At 38.8% G+C, this 27,076-nt stretch overlaps 1 protein-coding gene across 4 annotated transcripts in view; it reads left to right on the top strand.

Annotated features, from left to right (window-relative positions):
• LOC135218315 (lysine-specific demethylase 2A-like) overlaps positions 1 to 27,076 on the top strand; it is a 198,793-nt gene that overhangs the window by 96,480 nt on the left and 75,237 nt on the right. For all 4 annotated transcript variants that reach the window (XM_064254539.1, XM_064254541.1, XM_064254540.1 and 1 more), the window contains 4 exons: positions 10,636 to 10,777; positions 10,969 to 11,090; positions 26,632 to 26,793; positions 26,913 to 27,005. In XM_064254539.1, coding sequence (XP_064110609.1) covers positions 10,636 to 10,777; positions 10,969 to 11,090; positions 26,632 to 26,793; positions 26,913 to 27,005 — 519 coding nt within the window. The remainder of the gene's footprint in view (positions 1 to 10,635; positions 10,778 to 10,968; positions 11,091 to 26,631; positions 26,794 to 26,912; positions 27,006 to 27,076) is intronic.

A 27,076-nucleotide genomic window follows, 5' to 3' on the forward strand; every position in this document is an offset into this window, starting at 1 on the left:
CTAGAGACTTCGAATTTGTTTCAAAACAAAGGTAAATTACTGAATAATACTAGGCTGCAAGAGTTTTAGCTTACAATTGCGTTTTTCAACCATTTTGGTAGAGTCAAAGTTGACCGAACGTGGTTTTTTTTATATTTATCGTGATTTATATGCAAATATTTCAAAAATGAGAAAAGCTACAATCATGAGCGTTTTTTGTTGTATTGTACGTGAAATTGCGCACATTTTCATATATAATACTCCATGTAACTGCTAATTTAAAATGGTGCAAAAATTATGTCAAAGTGATGAAATAATTTCCGAGATGTGTCACTGATACTTTTTAGTGCGATAAGAAAGAAATTCGCTCTTGTGTGCCTGCGTAATGATTGTAAACAAAACAACACCTTGATCCGTGAACTCCCAGCATCCCCCAAGGCGCGTGATTCAAAAGTTTTCGGCAGGTAGGCCTATAAGTATTTTTCCGTGAATTTTAAACAAAACTTTTCTATGTCGACGTAAAATAAGCCCAATCGGCACCCAACAGACAATTTATCTCGACGTAAAATACGTCCAATAGGTGTTTAAGGGTTAATGAAGTGATATTCTGTGTTTACATTAGCATTATTTGAAAATTAGTAAATCATTCATCATACAAAACAAATAAAGCTACATCTAATAAATTTACTACTTTTAACTTTACATAATTTGTCTAGAGTTTCTATAAAAGACACCATATAGGTTCAAATTAAAATTAACTTTAAGCATCATTGAATAAGTTTTGTATTCATTATGCATTTTATGTAAGAAACTTAATACCCACTGTAAACTAAAATGGGTAATAAAGGAATTATTATTATTATTATTATTATTATTATTATACTATATATAAACATACAAATTCTCTCATCTTAGTGGGAGAAAGAGAAGCAAAAATAAAAATTTTAGACTATTGACAGTACATACAAAGCATTGAGCCACAAGCTTAATTGTCATTGGGTACTTCCCACTCCTTCAACCTATACTGTGTTGTCATGAACTAATACTTTATAATATAATATGATAATAATAAATTAATAGAAAGAGAGAGAGAGAAGGGGGATGACTTTTTTTTTTTTTCGGTATACGTACATTACACGATAATCTGTAGTATTAAGGAATTTTACTTTTAATAACATTTGATTTATATTTGGCTGTTTACATTAACCCTTAAATGCCTATTGGACTTATTTTATGTGGACTAAAATTGTCTGTCGTGTGCTTAATTGACGTATTTTACGTCTACTATAAAAAGGTTTTTTAAATCACGCAGAAAAATAGTTGTAGGCCTAGTTTGCGAAAAATTTTAAATCGTGCCTAGAGGGATGCTGGGAGTTCACGGATCGAGCTGTATTTGTTTAAAAGCGTTACCCAGGCGCTCATGCGCGAATTTCTTTCTTCTCGCACTAAAAAGCATCAGTGACACATTGTGGAAATTCTTTCATCACTGTCGTACTTTGTGCACCATTTTTTATTAGCCGTTACATAGAGTTTTATATATGAAAATGTGTGCAATTTTATGAAGAGTACAATTAAAAACAACCCATGATTGTAGCTTTTATCAGTTTTGAAATATTTTCATATAAACCACGTTAAGTGCCAAAATTTAAACCTTCGGTTAACTTTGTCTTGACCGAAATGGTCGAAAAATGCAATTGTAAGCTAAAACTCTTACATTCTAGCAATATTCAATCATTTATCTTTATTTTGCAACAGATTGCAAGTCTCTAGCACAATATTTTGATTTATGGTGAATTTTTGAAAAAAAAACTTTCATTACGTCCGCGCGGTAACAATGCCGAAAAAATCAGAAAATCTTTCGTCAGTTTGTCGTAATGTTTGCACAATTTTATATTAGCCGTTACATAAAGTTTTTTATATGAAAATGTAGCGCAATTTCATGTAGAATACAACAAAAAACAACCCATGGTTGTAGCTTTTATCAGTTTTGAAATATTTTCATATAAATCATGATAAGTGCCAAAATTTCAACCTTCGGTCAACTTTGACTTGACCGAAATGGTCAAAAAATGCAATTGTAAGCTAAAACGCTTACATTCTAGTAATTTTCAATCAATTACCTTCATTTTGCAACTAGTTGGAAGTCTCTAGCGCATTATTTTGATTTATGGTGAATTTTTGAAAAAAAAATTTTCCTTATGTCCGCATGGTAACTGCCGAAAAAATCAGAAAATCTTTTGTCAGTTTGTCATAATGTTTGCATCGTTTTATATTAGCTGCTACATAAAATTTTATACAGTGGTACCTCAGGATACGAAATTAATCTGTTCCGAGGCGGCCTTCGTAACCCGAGTTTTTCGTATCTTGAAACTCATTTTACACGTAAATTGCCTAATTCGTTCCAAGCCCTACAAAATCACCCCAGTAAATTTTATAATAAAGCTAAGTTGACCAATAAACAATGAAATACAACAATTTGGACCATTCTATACCTAACATAACCTTTATTGTAGTATGTACCTGTAAATAAAGTGTATTAGTGTACATGGTACAAGAAATACTTCATGTACATATGTAGTAAAATGTGGAACCTAACCTTACCTTTCGAGTGAGGCAATCTCCGAAAGTGGCGACAGAGGAGGAGGACGAATGGCAGAAAATATGAACACTTAACTTTACAAAACACATTAAAAAATGGCAGAAAACATTAACACTAAACTTTACGAAACACAAAAGCAAATGGCAGAAAACATTAACACTTCCTGATTATCTCCATCTTCGTTCTCCATAGAGAGCATCCTCTTCTTTCCGTGAACTTCAGCAACATTCTTGGAACCCATGGCTAATAACGTAAGTAATTAAGTTCACACACAACATGATAAAGTAACTTACAGTACAACGAAAGCGAAATCACTAACACGAATTTACGTTAACAAACAAAATACATATATGTGAACGAACGAATTCCAGTGTTTACGATAATGCTGCCTCATAAGATGGTCAAGGAATGCCTTTACATAGAGGTATGATGCTGACCAATAGGAGAGGAGGATCTTCAGGAACCAATGGGAGAGTGGGAGGATGGTGGCGAGTCTACTCAGTTGGTGGGGTGAGAGTTTTAAAATTGTTCTCGGTGGTCCGGGCGAATCTCGAGACTTCACAGTAACACCCTTTCGTGACCTGAATTATTTTAGTATGCAGAGGCAAAAAAAAAACTTCGTATTCGCTTTCATAACTTGAATTTTTATTTAAGTTTCATGTAGAAAACAACAAAAAACAACCCATGGTTGTAGCTTTTATCAGTTTTGAAATATTTTCATATAAATCGGAATAAGTGCCAAAATTTCAACCTTTGGTCAAATTTGACTTGACCGAAATGGTCGAAAAACGCCATTGTAAGCTAATACTCTTACATTCCAGTAATATTCAATCATTTACCTTCATTTTGCAACAAATTGGAAAACTCTAGCACAATATTTTGATTTATGGTGAATTTTTGAAAAAACCTTTTCCTTACGTCTGCGCGGTAACTGCCAAAAAAATCAGAAATTCTTTCGTCAGTTTGTTGTTACGTTTGCACCGTTTTATATTAGCCGTTACATAAAGTTTTATATATGAAAATGTGCACAATTTCATGTAGAATACAACAAAAAACAACCCATGGTTGTAGCTTTTATCAGTAATGAAATATTTTCATGTAAATCACAATAAGTGCCAAAATTTCAACCTTCGGTTAACTTTGACTCGACCAAAATGGTAGAAAAAATCAATTGTAAGCTAAAACTTACATTCTAGTAATATTCAATCATTTACCTTCATTTTGCAACAAATTGGAAGTCTCTAGCACAATATTGTGATTTATGGTGAATTTTTTAAAACAATTTTTTATGTCCTCGTGGTACGAATTCATGCATCATATTTTCTGTGTTGCTTTGATAGTTTTACAATTTGTCATATACTTCATGCATCATATTATGATAATATTTTCTCTGTGTTGCTTTGATCGTTTTATACAATTTGTTATATACCAAAATCATTGCGATTTAGTGTGCAATACAAAAAAAAAATTAACTCATTAGCTTTAACCGTTTTGCTCACAGCACGATTTGTATACAATTAAATATGAAATTTTTTTTTGCGCTGTCATATATTCCAATATTTATATATGATAATGATATTTTTTTCATTTCTGATGGTTGCATACTAGACTTAAGGCAATGACAAAAAAAGAGCCGCCAAAAATGAACTCTTAATCTTGAAAACTAAGTGTGCTGGGATTTAAAAGAAAAAGAAAAAATTTTCGCTTCGGCGCTCACTCCCAAACCCCTCCGGCATACGGGAGACACTTTCGGGAATACCGGCTCGGCGTTTAAGGGTTAATATTCATTAATATTAATATTTGGAAATTAGTACGTTAATTCATTATTTTATCATAAAAAATTTATTCAGTCACAAAAAAAAACAAAAAAAAAAAATGAAAAAGAGTGCAGTCATTAGTGAACATTGCTCTTTGAAAAAATCCACACAATAGTGAATTTCCCTGTAATATATAGGGGGATATGTTTCACAGAAAAGACCATGAAGCTGAGTCTGGTATTGCTGAACTGCAATCTAACGGGGGTGTCCACTGTATATATACATATATACACAGTAATATCTTAATCTTGCACAATTCGAGTTGCTCAAATTTACAGGTACGCAAACTTTTCATAAAATCTAACTAATTGGCATACATGATTTCTTCACAGACGCATATTTTGCTAAATCCTTGAGGAACCCACCTAGGTGTTTTACTTTTTCAAGTATTTTATAAGTTCATTATGAAAAATAGTATTTTATTTTTGTACATTCATAAATAGGATACAAAGGTAATTACAGCACAAGTAGTCAGTGTACTTTTAGAAGGTGTGATACCTACCATGTATACTCTCATAACATGCAATCTCACATATCATGCAACCCCCAAATTTTCACCATCAAAAAATGATTTTATCACGTATCTCATGTATCATGCGAGTTTAATTTACAAGACAAAGTTTAACAATTGGCTAACCTCGTTACCTCCTTTTTATCTATTCCATTTTTTAGTTCGGCTAACCCCCTTTCCTCTATCTCTTAATGTATCCCATCTTCTAGTTAAGTTTAAAAAAGTAAAAGAGAATGCAAAAAGTATTGTTAGTAACAATGTACTTGTTTGGAAAACGCATACAGCCAGAAAGAGCTGATTTGCTGTGAACAACCAATCCGATAAAAACAGCCTTTTTGTTTGCATTTTAACCATCGTACGATAGTAAAAAATTACCATATTTATGTTATAAATGATGTTAATGAGGTAGTTGTCGACTTACTACCACAATTGGTTACGCACAACAGTCCTAAATCAATTTGGACGCAAGAATATTATACTAGCGTAGCCTACACTAGGGGAATCAGTACCATCTTTACAAATAGGGTAGCCTAGCCTACACTACACAGCATACTTATGCATATATGGCATACTAATTATTAATTTCAGCTAATTCTGTAGGTTCAATGCACATTGGCTTATGATGACTCGGTACAAAGAGAAATGGAATAACATGTAACCAGTTAGCCTCGCGTATACGATGATTATGATATCAAGGTACATATATCGTATATATACGAATACAGTACCTAGCCTTCAGTATACTCTATACTACATATACGGTATAATTTAGTAATTTTTTAATAACAAACCATTTTGGAGTTTCAATGCATTTTGACTATGACATATCAGTGGGAAAAAAAAAAAAAGAAATGGACATGAGACATTGGCACAGCTAGTCGAGCGATGTCAGGCTGCTGACGGCTACGTATATTTACGAAATAAACAATGAATATGCATCTTTTCTGATTCTTTTAAAAAATTATACATTACAGTATCCAATAATATTGTGTGTATTCTCATATTATTATATCATAAAATACTAACAAATCCATCAGTGTTTTGGTTTTGAAATCAGCTGATGGTGAATAAGAGTTTATTTCTCCGTATTTAACTCATTTCGGAGCGAATTCTTTCTTCTAGTTCGTGTAAAATATCTAGATACTCTACTTATATGATACAAAGTAATTTGTCATTATACATGTTTTTAAGTCTAAATATGAATTTAAACCGTCTCATGAACTAAAGTATTTTTTTTTGAACAGATTGCATTGTGGGTATGTTTGTGTAAAAATATTACGTGATTCCATTCGCTATTTTCACTTCATTTCATCGTAGTACGAACTTTACCGTCACTTTATCTTTTATTGGCGTGAAAACAATAGTAAAATGTGTTCTTTCAAGACCTCAAGTTTTGATTAAAATTATTTTCTCTCAATTTTCTATGGTTGTGTTTGATGGCATAAGTTTACTGGAGTTGTATCCTTGTTGCCGGTGCACGATAATAGTACAGTAATACCTTGGGTTACGAATTTAACCCGTTCCAGAACCTGCTTCGTAACCTAAAAAATTCGTAACCTAAATGGATTTTCCCATAAGAATGTTATAAAAAGCAAATAATGCGTTCCACCCGACCATGAATGACCATTTCAATTCATATTTTTCCATTTATTTTTGTTCACTAAGGTTGAAAATTCGTGTAGGAATTACATAAAATTATAAAATTGAAGAATGAAATTAAATATAAACACTAGATTTAATATGCATGCATAGTAAAACCTGAACTTTACCTTTGGCGAGTGTGGCTGCTGGCTTGACGGAGACGGGAGGAGGGGAAGGGTGAGGAGGAGAGGGTTAGGGCTTGGGGGGGAAATCTCCCTCCGTGAACACTTCTGGAAGACTTTCTGGTTCTTTCTCTAGAGAGCACCGTTCACTACGATCACTAATTTTACGCTTACGCGACACTGTGTCGTCTTTCACAATTTTGAAAAAATATTTTTCTATGGAGGCTTGATTTTGCCTGTTCTTTAAAATTTTATAGAAATGACCCACCCCATTATCGATAAATAATTTTGTTGCACGCCCTGACGCAGCCTTATTCGGGTGATTTTTCTTGATAAAACTTTTCACAATTTCCCAGTGTTTCAAAAAAATCCTTGATCTCGCTCGAAGGAAGCGACTGTGCAGCGTCTTCCTCCTCCTCCTCAGATGAGATCTCCTCCGTTACCTGTCTCTGTTGCTCCTTGTGTAGCTCCAACAGCTCGTCGGTCGTCAGCTGCTGCCCATGCTCAGTCAGGAGGTCCTCGATGTCGTCCGTGTCAACCTCCAGCCCCAAGGACTTGCCCAAGGATACAATCTCCTCTTCAACTGGCCCCTCCTCGACGGGTTCGAACCCCTCAAAATCTCGTTCAGCAACGCAGTCGGGCCACAGTTTCTTCCATGCAGAATTGAGGGTTCTCCTGGTGATTCCCTGCCAGGCTTTGTCAATCAGATTGAGGCAGTTGTAAACAGAGTAGTGATCCTTCCAAAACTCTCTGAGGGTAAGGTTGGTGCCTTCCGTCATCTCAAAGCAGCGCTGGAACATAGCCTTCGTATACAATTTTTTGAAATTGGCGATAACTTGCTGGTCCATGGGCTGGAGTATTGGAATGGTGTTGGCGGGCAAGAACTTGACTTTAATAAACTTGAATTCGTCCAGTTAGTCCTCTTCAACGGATGGAGGATGGGCAGGAGCATTGTCCATCACAAGTAAGGCTTTGAATGGGAGGTCCTTCTCCCGGAGATACTTCTTCACCTCGGGACCAAAAACCAAGGCTTGTCACCCAAGCCTTGGTATTAGACCGCCACATAACGTGCAACAGCTTCTTCTGCACGTTGTTTTTCTTAAAGGCGCGTGGATTCTCCGAGTGATACACGAGGAGAGGCTTAACCTTGCAATCCCCGCTTGCATTGGCACAGAACAGTAGGGTTAGACAGTCTTTCATGGGCTTGTGACCGGGAAGTGCCTTCTTTTCTGCCGTAATGAACGTCCTCCCGGGCATCTTCTTCCAGAATAACCCTGTCTCGTCGCAATTGAAGACTTGTTGGGGGAGGTATTTCTCGGAATCCACGAGCCTTTTAAACTTTTACGTAAGCCTCTGCCGCCTTCGTATCTGAGCTTGCAGCCTCACCATGGCTAACAACACTGTGGATGCCAGTCCTACTCTTAAAATTCTCGAACCAGCCATGGCTCGCCTTAAAACTGTCTTTTTCACTGTCCGCTGATGTGCCTGGCTCATTTTTACTCAAATCTTCGTAGATCTTACGAGCCTTTTCGCAAATGATGCTCTCACTTACGGAATCTCCTGCCAGCTGCTTCTCGTTTATCCAAACCATGAGCAAATTTTCTACATCGTCGAGAATATAAGGCCGTTGTTTCGTCAATACTGTGACACCTTTTGATGCTTTACTGGCTTTAATTTCTTCCTTTTTCTTCAAAATAGTGCAGATCGTTGATTGCGACCGCTTGAAGAATGCTGCAATGTCTTTCACGCGCTCACCTTTATCATGCATGTGGATAATTTCCTTCTTCATTTCGACTGTAATCATCTCCTTCTTTCTTATGCTTTCCTTCTTGCTGCTTGCCTTCGTCATCTTGGGAGCCATTGTCTTTAGTATTTGGGTAATAGTAATGTATAAGCACTATCACGGAAACACAACACGTGCGCAAATCACTAAGCAAATTTGAGAGCGTATCATGGACAGATGCGTTCAATCTTACCGCCAGCGAGATAGTGAAAGAGTTATGGTTTAAAAAGGGTCAAGGGATGCGTGGGAGGAAGTCACGTGACCCTCGTTAAGTTTTGGCCGAAAAAAATGCGTTCGCAGATCCCACGCTCATCCAATGTCCGATGTAAACAATGCAGGCGGCCTCCCACGATGGAAATTCGCACATTCATATTACAAGTGAAATTCGTATTCCAGAATGAGGGCGTCACTTCGTAAGTTGAAAAATTCGTATACTAATCGGTTCGTAACCCAAAGTATTACTGTATTACAGCCTTACTCACTATGGATAAAAGATCAGCAAGGGTGTATACTGCTAAATTTAATCTGTAAGTTTTAACTGAAGTTTAGGAAAGAATGTTGATATGCTAACGACTATTATTGTGCATCGGCAACGTGAATGAAACTTTCGCAAACTTCGGTATAGTACCTTAAAAAAAAATTTCTTAGAGAAACTTGTTTTAATAAAAAAAGAGAACACATTTTACTCTTTTCACTCCAACAAAAGATAAATATGTAAAGCTCGTAGTATTCTGATGAGTAAAGTGAAAATATCAAACAGAATGTTGATTTTTGTTTACGCAATAAACATGCCATCTACTAACGAAAAAAATAACTAAATTTTGTTCACAATCTATACATTTTCTAGTGATATTTCCACTTGAAAACACTTCGTTTAACGTAAAATAACCTTGTCTCATATAAATAGAGTATCTTGAGACTCATTTGCTCTAACTAGAGTCAAGAAAGTCACTCTAATTTGAGTTCAACAAAGCAAAATGAACTTACTTCGCAATTGCCCTCTACTGATTTCCGAAACATTGATTGCTATGCTTGTATTTTATAATACAAACAAATAGAAATACGAAAATACATATAATATTATTGGATGCAGTCAAGTAAAACAAAACTTTTTAAAATACGGTAGATGCATATCTATTATATTTATTTTATCATATGATACTAATATATGATTATTACATACTCTAATTTTATATCTTGTGTAAGATGCGACCTCCTTAAAATTAGCTCCAGAATTAGGGCTTCAAAAGTCGCATGATACGCAAGTGTATATGGTACTTGCAAGGTTACTGCTCTTTTCAACGATGATACACCTGCAGAAATTGTTTAATTTTAGAAATATTTTATAAAATAAGTTTTCATGCTTTTAAATGTAAAAATTGATATGAAAAATTTGTCCTGTGAGTAAAAATGAAAATGGCATACCATGAATTAGGGGTAACATCAGTATGCCTATGTACCTACTGTAAATGCGGTAGTGTGGCAAATATAGTACCTTTTACGATACTGTACTGTTTTTATGTCTACATTTTGTTTCTTTTTTTAAGGGTAATGTGTTAAACTTTTAAATCAAATATGTTACTTTAATTTAATTTCAAAGTACCTTAATATTTTGGGGCCATGATTAGGGTCATACATGGTGTTGAAGCTCTAGAAATAAACATTATTGGTAGCACCAAAATAACGAGAATCCTCACCTTGCACGAGAGGTTCTGGAACCTAACCTTGCGTAACACATAACCCACACAGTAAACCCCCCAGATTTGCAGGCTTGCAATTCACGGACTCAGCGAGTCAAGGAATTTTCTGTGGACCCTGTAGGAATTATTTGTTGGACAACACTCCCATCCACAGATTTTCCTGTTGACCAATATTCTGTATTTTCATATTTTTATGACTTAAGCCTTGTATTTGTACCTGTATATAAATTTTATGATAAAATAATGATTTATGATTCTAATTTTCAAATATTAAGTTTCATAACATTTAGATAACATTGTATAGAAAATTCTCTCTCTCTCTCTCTCTCTCTCTCTCTCTCTCTCTCTCTCTCTCTCTCTCTCTCTCTCTCTCTCTCTCTCTCATATATATATTTAATATTTTATTTTTCTAGTTAAAGCAAAGTCTGTTTTTGCATTGCAGTACACTGATTGCATGTTCTGTTCTGTTCTGTTCTGTTTTAGGAACCTGCAAGATTTGGCTGGAAGAGGCCATTAACAGAAACAACTCCAGGTACTATCAGAAAGAGAAGAAGAAATTCTGATGAAATCCGAGTGGTTGGCTACCCACCTAATGTCTCTAAAATTAGACATAGACGAGTTAGATGTAAGATTGAATATTTCTTCCCATTTTTTTTTATATTTATGAAATATATTTGACAATATTTGAAAAAAGCATTTAAGGATATTCTAATATCTACTTGGAAGCTCAACCAGCTGCCATTGAAATATCCTTGTTATTTATTTATTTTATTTATTTATTTATTTTAAAGTTTGATGCAGAACTTTTAATTTCAGGTAAATTGTGTGAACCTTGTACAAGAGATGATTGCCGACAATGCTTGTATTGTCTTGATATGATCAAGTATGGAGGAGCAGGAGTGATGAAGCAGTCTTGCAAAATGAAGAAATGTACACAGGTAAGAGATTTTTAAACCAGATTTTTTTATGACCACATTTTCACTTATTCATAAGTTACATAAATACACGCGGTACAAAATTGGAGAACTGAAATAGCAAAAATGTAAGTTGAACAAAATTTCAAAAAGTAGTAACATTTATGAGGCAGTGAAATTACTGGTGCACATTTATTTTTTTGAAAATAAATTATATATCACTGTACATTTCCTTTCTCATTACTTTACTCTGGAAAACAAAGGATTGAAATGTTCTAAATAGGGTTTCTCACAAAAAAGTTTGGGAACCACTGCTCTAGACTCAAGTCTTGGCAGCACAGTGGGGCTGTAACTTTGTGTTCACCTCTAACTACTTGAGGGCCCTCTACGTATTTCCAGTAGGAAGACTGCTTTACTCTAGCACCTATAGTTTTGGTAGAGGAGATTTCTCTTAGTCTTCCCTGTATGTATTACAAATAGGTATAGGTTTTCAGTATCAACCCCATCATGGGTAAGTAAGGAACCTTATATATTGGAGTTTGTACGTGTTACAGCGGGTCCTCTCTAGTCTTGAATCAGCAATCGCTGATTCAGTAGATTGCTGATTTTTCTGTGGAGCTGATCTCCAAATAATATATAGGCAATCCCCAGTTAGGGAGCGTCCTAGTGTTCCATTCCAATGGCTTAATAATAAGCAGAAGTTTATCGGAGCCAGTAAGTACAGAAAATTACCGATAACCAAAAATCTGCAATTTCGGCGCTTTACTAAAAGCTGTTTCTGATGAGACACTAGCAGCTATCGCTTCCTTATCTGCCATCTTATTTCCGCAAATCCCCACATGTGAAGGGACCCAACAGAAGAGAGATTTACGCAAATAATACAAATGGAGGAGCGATTCCTGAACTTTTTGAACTAACGGATGGAAGCTATTGAACTTTTTAATAGCTTCTAAAGTGCTTTTGGAATCCGAGTAAATGACAAAATTAGTGTCACTTCTTTGAAAAACTATATCCAGGGCAGAGACTATGGCTGTTAATTCTGCTATGAATATGGATGCAAAGTCAGGTAGTTAGCTGTATATGCTGTATCACCAAGGATAACTGCACAGCCAACACCACTATCTGACTTTGATCCATCTGAATATATTTTTGTCGCATTAGTATGGACAGTTTTGTGCTCCAAGAATTTTCCCCTAATCTCTTCCTCAGGACAGTCTTTTTTATTATATGTTTTTTTGCACACGGATGCTTCTGGAATAAGCCAGGGAAAATACACAGGCACCAGTTACCAGCCCCCAATATCTGAAAAATTTACTAATTTGCAAATTTTTTCATAGAGCAATTTTCACTAATTATTGTATATATTTTAATTTTATTTTATGACTAAATACATTAACAATAAAATTATGTACTAATTTTCAAATGTTAATAGTAATGTAAACGACAAAATATCAATAAAATGCTGAATTTCACGTATGACACTTACCTGGCAGGTATATATATAGCTATATCCTCTGTCGCACTGGCAGAATTTTCAAAACTTGCGGCAACCGCTAGATCACTGGTAGTTCAGGTGATCGCCACCCCGTTCCCGTGGGCCTGGCGCTCGGAACCATTCCCATTTTCATCAGATTTTCTCTGCCAGCCAAACTGTCAACATCGTTGAGGGTTCCCTGCTAGAATTTTGAGCTCGTTTGCTGACTTTTTGCTGTATATGGACGGATGGTATCGTATTGGAAAGTTAGATTGGCAATCACATTTGGATTTTTCTTGAAATGTCTGATTCAGGTATTATGTTTAGTGTATGTGAGAAGGATGTATAGTGAGGCTACCGAAAGTTCGGTAGACCCTCACACTGGGTGTAAGAAGTGTAGAGAGTTTGTGTGTACTTGAGAGAATAGGTGCAATGAGTGTGAGTATTTGACTGAGAAAGAGTGGAAAACTCACTAAAAATTTTGAAAGATTCGAGAAAGATCGTGTAGAAGATCAGTGTCTCGGAGTGATAGATCGGGTTCATCTAGCAAAGCCTTGAATGAATCAATCTGTTTCTTCTCCAGCTCCTTCCCAAGTAAAACCTGTAGTACCTTCTCCCCAGGTTTCTCCTGCGCCCACTGCTGTATCTGAGGAGACGACGATCAGATACAGGAGGATTCACAATATGTGAAAGTGTTTGCTGCCCTTGCTACGATAGGCGATCAGATGCAGCGTTTATCGCATAAAGTGGGTGTATTTAATGTTAGTGACAGTGTTGTGGGGGGGCCGGCTGACCGCCTCTCTCGTGCTCCTAGACCTAGACCGCTTCCAAGCTCCCAGACCCAAGGGAGAAGGTATGTCGACAGTCGAAGGGAGGCGAGAGGGGTTTTCACATGATCAGTCGTCCCTTCAGGCAGTCCTGTTGTTGCGTCCCAGGCTGCAGCAGTACGCCATAGAAAAGGCGTTACTGGGAAGTGTTTGTCCTCCTCCGATAGCTCTATGTCATGCAGGAAACGGCGCTATTTGGAGAAATCGAGTCCACTCAAGAGGACATACAGACCATCCTCGTCTCAGGATGAACTTCGCTACGCTCAAAAAGGATGGAATAGTCCCGAGCGTCGAGTGCTGATGAGGACGCAATCCCCATCAAGAAGAAGAGAATGTATCTTTCGAGAGAGGCCGCAGGACGTTCTGTTGGCGGCTTTTCTCCAGTTAGAGACTCTCCTTCTTCATTGTGGGTGCGCTTCCTCCTCTCCGTCTCGTAGACCTCAGGACCGCTCTCCTCCTCGTCTCAGCTCTACTCGTCTTTGTTCTCCTCCTCCTTGTGCGATCCGTCAGGAAGCGGACATTAAGAACTTTTTGAGAGAGATGCAGGCTAAGTTAGCCGATCTTGTCAAGTCTTGGGAAACGACCGATCAGCCTTCCTCCAGACGTAAAGACGAGTTTCTCCCCGTCAAGACCTCCAAGAGGACGCAGGACAAGATTTTGCCGCCTCCTTCTCATCCTTCGTACTCTCGGGAAACAGGACGCAGTTTGCCATCGAAGACAGACGATCGCTCAACAGCGCAGGACGCAAGAGGAAGCTAGAAAAACGTCCGGTAGACGCAACTCACACGGTGGACGCAAGATGCAGACGGCAGGACATTGACCCGTCCTCCTCCCCAAGACCGGGACTCTTCTCGTCAGGACGCAATCCCACGGTCTCATTCCAAACAAGTCTTGGAGCCGGATTCGGCTGCTAGTTTACAGCAGGACTTCGGCATCCAGGATATTTCTTCAGCGGAAGAGGACAGAGAAGGCTTTATTTCTGAAGATGAGAGAAATGCGGAAGCGCCATCGTCGGTTTTTAAGAGAGTAACGAATTGCCTCCTGTTTCGGTTTGAAGGGGAGTTTCAACCTCCAGCACCGTTGTTCCCCCGTTCGCAGTATACGAGAACCAAAACCCCCTAGAAGTCCTCTTTCTTGAAGATGACTCTCTCCATCACGGCCAAGAAAGCGCTTCACCGGATTAATGCTTGGTTGAAGGAAAAGAGGGAAGCAGGGAAGACTTCTTTCTCCTTCCCTCCAGCCAAGTTGGCTTCGGAATCGGGAGAGTGGTATGCTACGGGGAAAAGTCTTGGCCTGGGAGTTCCTGCCTCCTCCCAGGGGTACTTCTCCAATTTCGTTGACAGTTCTCATAGACATGCCTTACACTCGGCCAAGATTTGGTGGACGTCTTCGGAGTTTGACCATCGGTTGAAGGGGATTTTTTGGACTTTCGAAGTTTTCAACTTCCTCGATTGGTCTTTGGGGGCGTTGGCTCGTACCTTGGATGGTAAAGGCTCTACTGACTTAGGAGTTCCAAGGAGTATTATGTCCTGTATAGACAAAGCCCTGAGAGATGGGGCGAACAAGCTGGCATTCCTCTTTGCAGATTTTCTAGCACTCTCAGAGTGTTCAAGTTTTTTATGATCTCCAAACACTTAGGCGAGACCACGGTCCAAAGTGAGCGAGAAGAGAATCCCCGATAATTGTTACCATGATAATCGGGAACCTCGCCGAATGTTCGAATTCCTGGAATTTCTAGCATTTGGAAGAAGACTGCTGCTGAAGGAAGAATTTCTCACAGTATGTGACCAACCTGGAATAGAGAAGAACGGACGGGAATGTCCAGTTTGGCTTGAAATGTCTTCTTCGGTATTCTGTTCACCATTGAAGCTTTCCTTCGGGGAAGACTTCCCCTTTACTCTCTTGACTAGAGAATGAAGGCGGTTGATCTCCAATCCTTATTCTCATCCCTCGAGGGGAAAAAAATTTAGGATGGAGGTCGTTGTACAGAAACCTACAAATATACTACGTATATTACCCTCGCGACATGATTCTGTAAAGCAGTTGAATTGTCCGGGGTGTAGGCGCATGCCATAGTTAACTCTACGGATTGTGACCAAGACTACGAGTATCTTAATTGAACTGCAACTCTGGGCTGCCTGCAAACTCCCAGGAGTTACCAGTTTCGATTTTAGATAATTGGTATTGTCACGACAACACCAAATCAGCTTTTGTATTTACCGAAATCCGTTTTAGTTTAAATATAATTGCTCGAGCGTATTTTTATGCTCGATGGTTCTAGCCGAACGCATTCCGTCGTGGAATGGGTTACCTGGCAACTCAGGATGACGAGTCAGCGAGAGCTACTGTGTATTGAACTGGGATGCACGGTCGGTTATGTCTCTCTCCCCTGCATTGATTGACTACCGAACCGTATCTCTGTCCAACAATCACGGACTTAGGTCTCTGATTAACAGGGATTCTCGCATGCTTGAATGACCATCTACTGCTGTGACGCTCGATGTCATCGCCTTCGACATTGCGAGAATTTTCAACAGAGATATCTCTTGGACTCTGTCATCTTTCTGTTTACCGCACGGTAACAGACGTCTGTACTAGTCTCCAGCTGCATCGCAATGCGATAATGTGAATGATTTTTGCAGACATCTGAGTTTGTCTTCAAAATGTCTCGTATTCGTGGGTGTGCAATTGTTCATTGTTCACCCCGAATTAACAGATGTATTGGAAGACATCGCCTACTCCTCGACCTGCCAGCTCTACTTCCAAATGTTCAGCCCATGAGAAGCAGTTCTTCAGGCAGTACTTCCCTGTGTTTTTATTACTGAAAAGTGTCCCGCTTTCATTGCAACTACGACTCTTCACCGGACAGCAATGAAATAGCGGTTAGCGTTTTCAGCCATTTGGAAGCACAGGTTCAGAATCTTGAGAATTTTTCTCTCGATTAGGCTGTGAAGACGTAGGTTGCATTCTCTGTATACCTTCGTCTTCAACGTCACTTAGTGTTGTTTCTCCTTAGCTGAGATTCAACTATGCTATGAGATGTCTTGCCATCAGGGACCTCGGTCTCTAAAAGGCAATTGACTTTCGCCTGTTGGGCTCATGCCTTTAGAGAAGCATCTCCTTGCCATCTGGCATCGGTGACAAACAAATACGATTTGTTTAATCTCTCGGCATAACCCTTTTAGGGCGAAGGTCAAGTGACTTCCTCCGATGCTTGGGCAACTTTCCTCACTACCAAACGTAGTCAGTCGGCAGCTGTCATAGCTCCCAAGTCAGTTACGAACTTCGCTGTGGGCTTAGTTCGGTTGTTCCAGATCAATCATTACTTCGTTCTAATGGCTTGTCCCAGTACCCATACCATCGACATCCACCATGGAGTGTCGGTGTCCTATCCACTACCGAGAAGTAGAACTTCACTGCATGGGGATAGGAGAATGCGATTGGACGGGTCTGGATGCTTACGCCTTTCCCCTGTTCAAGGTTTTAGGAAAGGTCATGAAAAAGTTCAGGGAGAGTTACGGGACAAGACTTACTCTCATATCTCCCTACTGGCCGGCCCAAAATTAGTTCACAGAGGTACTGAAATGGACAGTGGACACACCAAGAACACTGCCCGCAAGAGTAGATACACTCAAACAACTTCACTTCAACAGGTTTCACAAGAACACCCTCTCTCTGGGTCTGACTGCGTTCAGACTATTGAAAGACTTGTCAAAGCGAGGGGATTTTCTAGAGAAGCGGCCAAAGCAGTGGCTAGAGCGCGAAGAGCCTCAAATATGATGTACCAGTCGAAGTGGGAGACCTTCCGTAGTGGGGCAAGAAGCAGAAGGTTTTTTCATCCAGTACAGGCAGTCCCTCCCGGGTTACGACGGGGGTTCCGTTCTTGAGACGCGTCGTAAGCCGAAAATCGTCGTAAGCCGGAACGACACTTGGAAATATGTCTTAAACTAATAAAAAGTTATAAAAACCTTACTTGTAATCCTTTGGTTACACTACATGTTGTTTCCTGTAGTTTTATGTACAACCTGGAGTTATTTTCATAAAAGAATGCTGGTTCTTGAAGGTAAAAACTATTGTAATCCTCTGGTGACACTACATTCTTGAAGTTTTATGTACAACCTGGAGTGATTTTGCAAAATCTTGAGGGCTACAAGAACAGCTGATTACTATTTACGTATCATATAGACTAATTAAAGTAAATGTATCTTTAAATAGGCTTATATATTAGTATCAACAAAACATTTCCTGCCATGAGTCAGAGGCCGTTTAATGAAACGAACACTTCTCTGTCCTATCTGTTCAGAAAATAAACATTACGTCAATCCCCGAGACCATTGTTGCCAAAGCGTCTCTCTCTCTCTCTGATCAAATTACTTGGAAACTTGACATACGATTGCCCTAATATACGAATGTTTTGAGATATAACAGAAAATTTGCGAAAATACAAGCTTTGATATACAACGAAATATTTGAGATACGATTTTGCGATGAGTGTTAGTTGTATAGGCGACCGATAAATGGCGTTCAGTCTGTTTGTTTGTTGGTGCTGCATGTTAACACGTCGTTGTTTAGTTCGTTGTATTTGCGCCTATTTTTCGTGTTATTTTGTCTATTTCATTATTAACCATGGGTCTCAAAGCTAAAGACAAAGCAGGTGATAAGAAAAAACCCAAGAAAATGATTTCGATGGAAGCAAAACATGAATGTGGCGTTCGTATCGTCGATTTGGCAAACGAGTATGGTCGAAATCCTTCCTAAAACAATATCCACGATCATCAAGCAGAAGGAAGCTATAAAAACCCCCGAGACCATTGTTGCCAAAGCGTCTCTCTCTCTCTCTCTCTTCTTCGTCTCTCTCCTCTCTTCTCTCTCTCTCTCTCTCTCTCTCTCTCTCTCTCTCTCTCTCTCTCTCTCTCTGATCAAATACGTACTGGATAATGTCTCTCTTTGGATACTTCGATTTTGCCTAATATTGAGGGCTACAAGAACAGTTGATTACTATTTACGTATCATATAGACTAATTAAAGTAAACGTATCTTTAAATAGGCTTACAGTATATTATTTGTATCAACAAAACATTTACTGGCATGAGTCAGAGGCCGTTTAACGAAACGAACACTTCTCTGTCCTTAACTCGGAGCGTCGGAAGACGCCTCTCTCTCTCTCTCTCTCTCCTCTTCTCTCTCTCTCTCTCTCTCTCTCTCTCTCTGATCAAATTACTGGATAATGTCTCTCTTTGGATACTTGGAATTTGCGTTGTAATCTAACCAAAAAATTCGTTTTGTTATTATTACTGGAAACAAGCAATGATTTTTTCATTATTTGCGCTTTTGGACTGTTTATATGTAAACTAGTATGTATTCATTCGCTCGGAAACTAGTTCCGCATATGAGGCGTCACTAAAAAACATAGAAAAATCACAACACTAAAAGTGGTCGAAAATCATTCATAATCTCAACCCGTTTAACGAAACGAACCACTTCTCTGTCCTTAACTCGGAGCGTCGGAAGACGGCCTCTCTCTCTTCTCTCTCTCAGGCGGTCGCGAATTCTTCGTTGCTCGTGTGAGAACTTTGTGGATCCTTTTCCTGCTCATGGAGATCCTCATCTGTTCTTGATCCCTGTACGGTCCTATTAATGTGTACCTTGTATGTCCCGATTGAATTTGCGTCATCCTAACCATAAAGCCTCTCTCCACTCTCTCCTCCTCTCCTCTCTCTCGCTCTCATCTCTCTCTACTCTCTCTCTCTCTCTCCTCTCCTCTCTCTCTCTCTGATCAAATTACTGGATAATGTCCTCTCTTTTGGATTACTTGGAAATTTGGCGTTGTAATCTAACCAGAAACGTTCGTTTTGTTGTTATTCTTACTGGAAACAAGCAATTGGATTTTTTCATTTATTTGTATGCCTTTTGGACTGGTTATGTGTAAACTAGTATGTATTCATTCCGGCTCAGAAACTAAGTTTCCGCATTATGAGGCGTTCACTAAAAAAACATAGAAAAATACAACATAAAAAGTGTCGAAAATCATCATAATCTCAAACCGTTTAACGAAACGAACACTTCTCTGTCCTTAACTCGGAGCGTCGGAAGACGCCTCTCTCTCTCTCTCTCTCTCTCTCTCTCTCTCTCTCTCTCTCTCTCTCTCTCTCTCTCTCTCTCTCTCTCTCGTCTGATCAAATTACTGGATAATGTCTCTCTTTGGATACTTGGAATTTGCGTTGTAATCTAACCAGAAACTTCGTTTTGTTATTATTACTGGAAACAAGCAATGATTTTTTCATTATTTGCGCTTTTGGACTGTTATATGTAAACTAGTATGTATTCATTCGCTCGGAAACTAGTTCCGCATATGAGGGTCACTAAAAAACATAGAAAAATACAACATAAAAAAGTGTCGAAAATCATCATAATCTCAAAATTTTTGTTGTAATCTAACCAGAAACTTATTTTTATTAATATACTGTGCTAAACTATAAAGGATTTTTATCATAGTATGCGTTTTTTAAAAGCGTCGTTAACTCGGAGCGTCGGAAGCGTCAGCGTCGTAACCTCGGAACAAGCGTCGTAACCCAGGACGGATTTTTCCATTGAATATTTAAGAAAAAGCGTCGTAACCTCGGAACGTCGTAAGCCGGAACCGTCGTAACCCGGGGACCACCGCCTTACCTCTGTTACCCAAAGTGCAGACTTCCTCCTGTATTTGAAGAAGGAAGCAGGTTTGTCAAATCAAATGGTCAAAGGATACAGAAGTATGCTGGCCGCGGTGTTTAAACACACAGGCTTAGATATTTCCAATGACTTGGATCTTAGAGACGACCTCAGGTCTTTTGAAACAAGGAAGGAGCGTCAATGCAAAGCCCCTTCTTGGAATCTGGATATCGTACTGAAGTTCTTAGGCACTAATAAGTTTGAGCCTATAAGTATAGCGTCTTTGAGAGATATCTCGAAGAAGACCATCTTTTTAGTTGCTTTGGCCACAGCTAAAAGAATTAGCGAACTTCAGGCGATTAATAAAGATATAGGTTGGAAACACAACAAGGAAGTGTGCACGTTCTAGGAGGACTTCTTGGCCAAGAACGAGAACCCATCTAATCCTTGGCCAAGGTCCTTTAAAATTATGGGTCTGTCCGACCTTGTGGGTTCAGGATCTCTTTGGTGTTCAGTGAAGAGCCTAGTAGACCCATGACGAAATGCTATCATCTTCTTCCTAAGTGAACTATTTAAAGAAGCACATATGTTTTGCCAAAAGGGAAGCTTCGGACTACTTAAAGTCAAGGCGCACGAAGTTGAAGCGGTAGCTACGTCCTTAGCATTCAAGAAAAATATGGCCCTCAAGAATTTTATAGAGACGACGTTTTGGAGGACCAATTCAGTTTTTGGCCTCCCATTATCTAAGAGACGTCAAGACAACTTTTGACAACTGTCAAACGTTGGGCCCTTGTGTGTCCTCAGGGGCAGTATTGGGCAAAGGAGTTTCCACCCCATAACCTACTTACATGCTAGGGGGGTTTTAATTAGGTTAAAGTGTTTTTATGGTTGTCTGAGAGGGTATATTCCCTCTTCAGTCTTTGAAGTCGATTTGTTAGTGGTGGTGCGTGTGTGTGGTTCAGGTGGTCTAACCACTCCTAGCATGAATGCCCGTTGTCACGTCCAGTTGTCAGACCCTTCTGATAGCTTCTTCAACATTCAGGTCACGTCCTAGTTGAGAGCTACAGGGTTCAGAGAAAATCTGATGAAAATGGGAATAGTTCCGAGCGCCAGGGCCACGGGAACGGGGTGGCGATCACCTGAACTACCAGTGATCTAGCGGTTGCCGCAAGTTTTGAAAATTCTGCCAGTGCGACAGAGGATATAGCTATATATATACCTGGCAGGTAAGTATACATGAAACATTGTTATATCAAAATAACGTCATTTAAAATCCCACTGTCTAAGCAATGTATGTTAATGCTTATATCCCCTCTTAGACTGTATAAAATGTTATGTAGAATTTTGGCAACGTTTTTTCAGATTCCTAGATAGCTTAGAGATAGGATGTTTAAAATGTGTGTTCAGATTTCTGCATTACATATGTAAGAGAATATATATATAACGTAGAATGTAGAAAGAGAGAGAATATCTATGTCCGTTCAAAGCTAATTATTTTTCTAAATCTGTCAATACGTTTGATAAGCGAGCTCAAGCCTTCATTGTGTTTTGGGATTCTGTCATCATGTGTGATAAGGGACTTCAGCTTCGATCGATCGAGTCGAGTACGTGTGTTTTTTTAAGCAGAATTGTCTCGTACGCGTATGTATTTGTCAAAGCTACGTGTAGATTACACGTATTGTATGTAAAGTTGCGCAAGATTTCGAAGCTTCTAGAAAGAATTGTCTCAAAACGTTTTGTGACATCTCCCCTGTCCAGCTTCCGTAAGGGAGAAGTTTTTCATTCAGGTTTAAAGACTCAAACCGTTCACATCTCTCTCTCTCTCTCTCTCTCTCTCTCTCTCTCTCTCTCTCTCTCTCTCTCTCTCTCTCTCTCTCTCTCTCTCTCTCTCATAGCACTTTAGATATCTGTTAAAGTAACGTAACAATTTCGTACTTATTGAATGGTCACTCGTAATTTGTAAATTTCAGATTTGATATTTAGTATTATTTAGTATTTTTTGTGGAATCTGAACAAACGTTATTGTAACGGCGCCTGGTTTTGTGAAAGTGTGAAGCAAGCTGCAGCAAGAAAGAAAGAAATTGGTATACCAAAAAGGTTAAGTGTGGTATATTTTTATTAGTTGCAACTAATAACTGATAGGAACAATGGTTAGGTAAAAACTAATAACTAATAACAGATGGTTACGAAAGTTTGGTAAAAACTAATGGTTACAATATATTGAGTGACAAGATTTACACTTTTACACATTGCAAATTTTTGTGTTTTGTGTTTATTCATTTGAAGTGATTTTTGTGTTTTGTGCATTTGTCCATTTTCTTGTTGAAGGGTGTCTTTTTTTTATATATATATTCTGTGTGATTGATACTTTTGAAATTGTAATTTCCACATTTTTCTGTATTTTCATTTGCATTCACAATTTAATTGACTTAATTATTTTCATTGCTTAATCATTTGACATTTAATTAAATTTAACACGTGTGACTTAATTTGCATTTACTTAGAATTCTTTTCAAATTTTATTATTGTTTAGCACTTGTGAATTAATTTCCAAATTTCAATTTATTGCCTAACATCTTTGAATTTCAATTAAATTAATTTTCTTGAATTTTTTGATAAATTAATTTGATTTAATTTTACTTAATTGATTCAAGAATTAATTAAATTTTACTTTGTTTTCAAGTAACAGTAATTTTCCCTGATATTGTGAATTTCACTTATAAATTTTGAGCTTAATAATAAATTTTTGTATTTAAAATTTTTATAAGTGTTTTCTTTATTTTATACCAGTATATAATTATATTGATGTTAGGTAGAAACATAAAGTGGTAATTGATCTGTTTTCCTTCATTAACTTGAAGTGACTCAGAACCAGGGAAGTACGTAGACTTCTGAAATCAGGGAAATACTTAGACTTTTAAAGTTGTTGATGGAGTGATGCCCTTTGATTAATTTAATTACTTAAAAGATTACCTCACACCTGTTTTGATGAACTTAGTCTGATTTTCTGCAATACTAGTAAGTTGTTAAGGGATCACTGTTGCCTTTAGAGTATTCAGTCGTTTAGTACCTGTGATGAGGGTTCAGGTGTCTGGCTTTTGTTAGGTAACAATTTATGACTGGTAAGTGTAGTAACCCAGATACATGGCACTTCGTCACAATATGTTTATGTAGACATAAAATAGTTGAAAAATTGAATAACTAAAATTCAATAATTCTTCAATATTCATCAGTCGGCATGCCCCTTAAGGTCTTGCGCCAAACCTTCCAGCAGGAGATTGACTTGAGTTCCTGAGTCCACTGCAGTATCCAGGTCTGGATCTAGTGAGGGTAATAACCTGAGTGTCAGAAGCTTAAGTGGATGAATCATATCAACCACACTGTGCTTTCTCAGGTGGTTGGATAACTAGAACCTACTTTTGTTCTTGTGGGGATATGGACTTAAGCTTTTTGTTAAAGGGGTATCCAGTGCACAATTGAGCATGTCAGCTGTATATCAGCTAACAAACAAGAGATAACATAACTAGGCCTGGGCATGCCACTGGGATTCTCACAGCTGGGGCATGCCATGTGTTTCCAGTCATGGTTGCTGAGCACTGGTAACTGAAAATTGCCATTAACCAAGAAAATGGCATTTATTATGCCAAAAGTGTCTTATCATCTGTTTAATGGTGCCATTAACCAGTTAAGGCGCTGACAAACTTCTTACTGGTGCCGAAAATCATGTCGTTGTTAGCCAAGGGCTGTAAAACCAAAATGCCGTTAACTGTGGACTCCCTTTATTCCTCTATACTATGAGTCTGCCATGTTTTGGCCCATTTGTTCTTGGAGATGGCTGCCATTGGGGTTGAAACCCAAGCTGCAATGGTGTGTAGGCAAGAACAAACCCTGTAATAAGTTAATGATCCTTATGATGTTAGACCCACATTTGGTGTGCATTTCATGCAGGGAGAATGAATATCCGAGGGGCTTTGTGTGTGTAGATTATGAAAAGCAGTTAAGGAAATAGGAGAAGGTCTTGGTGTTTAGGGAACTTACCTTGAGCTCCTCTCTAAACCTCTACTACTTTCTCCAGCTCTTCCATTTGTGCATCTAGCAGGGGGAAGAAAATCTGCCAGAGCCTTTCAAAAGTGACATCTCAGGTCTGTTGGAGGTTTCCTTGGGTGACTGAAGGTTCAAAAAGTTATGAGATAAAATGGCAGACCATGTGGCATCAGCCATCTCCCCCTCTGTCCTGGCCCTTCCAGCCAATGAAGGGAGGAAGTTGGGCTCCCTCCCCCCTCCTTCCTCTCCACATTAGAAATGAGTACCAGGGTGTGGCTTACTTCAGGGCTAAGAAGGGATTGCAATTCTCAGCACTCCAACCTCCCTCCTTCCAAGTATCTAAGGAGGAGGTTGACATCTTCAAGAAGGACAGTCTAAAAAGAGCCATAAGAAGTCACTTGCCGTTGTGTTAAGGTGAGAGGTAAGGCTTTGTTTGGAATGTTGGAGCAAAGATAGCAGGGGCATGATTTGTTCTTATTGGAGGAGAGACTCCAAGGAGTGTCTTCGCTACACCACACCCTATTCAAGAGTCAGGTTCAGAGCAGATGGTCTCCCCTTTCAGGTCCCCTCTCCAGCTTCTACACACTGCAGGCCTATGGTATACCTAGAGTCATGGAGAGAGTACCTTGGGAAACAGTAAATATTCCTCCTCCTCCTCCTCCTCCTCCTCCTCCTCCTCCTCCTCCTCCTCCTCCTCCTCCTCCTCCTCCTCCTCCTCCTCCTCCTGTCAACCAGGAGTTTGCAAAGGCAGTAGACTAGGATAAGTGAAGGGCTTCTAGGGGTTCGAAGCCATTTTAAGAATATATGGTTCTGGCGAAGTAGTGTCCCTTGAATCTTGAGCACCCTGGTCCTTCTCATGCCTTGAGCTGCTGGAAGACCTGGTCTGGAGGCAAAGCAGTTGATGAGGCTACCCTGGTTCTGTTGGTCACAGGATGTTTTGGTGGAGGTCAACAACTTGTCAGGAGGGCTTGTTGGCATTGGGGTCATGAAAGTTGCTACTCCCACACCAGCTCCTGCCTGGAGAGGTTCAAGCAGCAGTGAGTGAGGTTTAACCACATGGAGAGGAACAATTGGAGTGATGGCTATGAGGGCATTTCAGTCTGTCATGGTTGGACCTATGCTAAGAAGCCTTCCTGAAGGGGAGAGATGAGGTGTATGGCAAACACTGGTAGGGAGGCCGGTCACCTTCCACCCTTGCCAGGTCACCCACATTTGAACAAACTTGCTCCTAAGGATATGGGAACCTTTTCCTGTTAGTGGCCTCTCAGGAATTCCCTCATAAGTAAGGTTCTTGTGAGTTTGTAGTTCATCGTTACCTGTTAAACCTAGTAGTAGATAGATCATACTCCTGCCTAAGGGGTGTCTCTTCATTTAAGAAAAATTAATGTTTGTATCCTGGTAGGAATACAAGGAAAATTTTAGAAGTTATCTGTATTTTCCCTACGTTTACAGACCCTAAGGATAAACCCACCTCTGCCACCCATCTTCATTCCAAATCTACCATCTTGATATGGTTTGCAATTAGCCCAGACCCTACATTGGCATGGGTAGACCATGAGAGGTCAGGGCAGCATGTCCAGGCCTATCTTTGTTACACAGCCAGTGTGTGCAAATGCACATTGGATACTCACGTTTATGGAAAGCTATGGTTTTTATACCTACGAAATTTCAAATTGGGTAAATTTCAAAGCTGTCAAAATGATATTGGGAACATTAAGACTTACTTTAAGAGGCCTGGTGCGAAGCAGTCTCACTCCTTCTAGATGGTTTGGATATGATGTATAGAATGCTGCGCAACATGAAGTCTTCAGGCTGAGTAGAACATTGTGCAATAGTGATTTATAGCTCCACAACAGGTTTTCCTATAAATCCACACTTGCCTTTGATCTTTCAGGGATAGTGAAAGGGAAGGGAAAGTGGGTGTCTTGTCGAGTCTGCTATTGGGTTTTCATTTAACAGTGACAATGGCAATTGTGGCAAATAACAGGTTTTCTGTACAAATCCACACGTTACTTTGTCTTTCAAGAATAATGATTGGGAAGGGAAATTGAGTGTCATGTGTGTCTGCTATTGGGATTTCCTCATCTGGTGACTGGCGGTCATCATAGGCAAATAACAGGCTTTCTCATAGAAACATATAATTGACTTTAGATCTTTCAAGGATACTGAAAGGAAGGGAAAGTGGGTGTCATATAGAGTTTCTGCTATTTGGAGTTCATCATCAAAATTATTCTGTAAAGATTGTAGAGTAAATTGAATTATTTTATACTGTGGGTATATAATTGGGATGGAACATTGATGTATTAAAAAATCACATGGTCAGTTTCAGGTGCAAAGTAAAATTTTTTACTGTATAATAATCACAGAGTCCCGCTAATATGTTATCACACCAGTTGTGTTATCATTCGGTTGTAAGTTGAGCTAATCCTATCGCGAAATTTTTTGGGTTCACCTGTTTTTTCAAGTTCCCGCAAGTATTTAAATATGTTAATACACTTCATGTTCCTGCAAGTATTTAATTATGTTAATACACAATACCAGTGAAACTGACATTGATGTTTCTTTTCAGCCAATGCTTCCTGCCGCTGCTGTTTGTTATGAATGCGAATTGGATGGTTGGGGAAGGACAGTGTCACTCGGAATACAAAAACCACCTCCTAATGTCCCCAATAGTTTATTTGAATGCTGTGTATGCTATAAAGTTTCTCATCTTCCTTGTCTTTCAAACAAGGTAAGTTCTCATTAGTTGAAAATATTTACATAATCGTCTCATGTTTTAAAATTCAGGCTGTGACACATGTATGTAAATAGTTGTATAGAGATTATTATTTTTCTTCATTTACTTTGCAGTTTGAAAATGTCGATGGTATTGTCAATGAAGATTTACCAAATAGCTGGGAATGTCCAGAATGTGTAAAGGAAGGCTATAACAAAGATTATAAAGTAAGTAATGTACTCAGTCATCAAGCTTTTGTCAAGTTTAGTGTATTTTTTTATGTGGAGTGTGTTTATAG

The sequence above is a fragment of the Macrobrachium nipponense genome, chromosome 9, assembly GCF_015104395.2.
Source record: "Macrobrachium nipponense isolate FS-2020 chromosome 9, ASM1510439v2, whole genome shotgun sequence".
Taxonomy (NCBI): Eukaryota; Metazoa; Arthropoda; class Malacostraca; order Decapoda; family Palaemonidae; genus Macrobrachium; species Macrobrachium nipponense.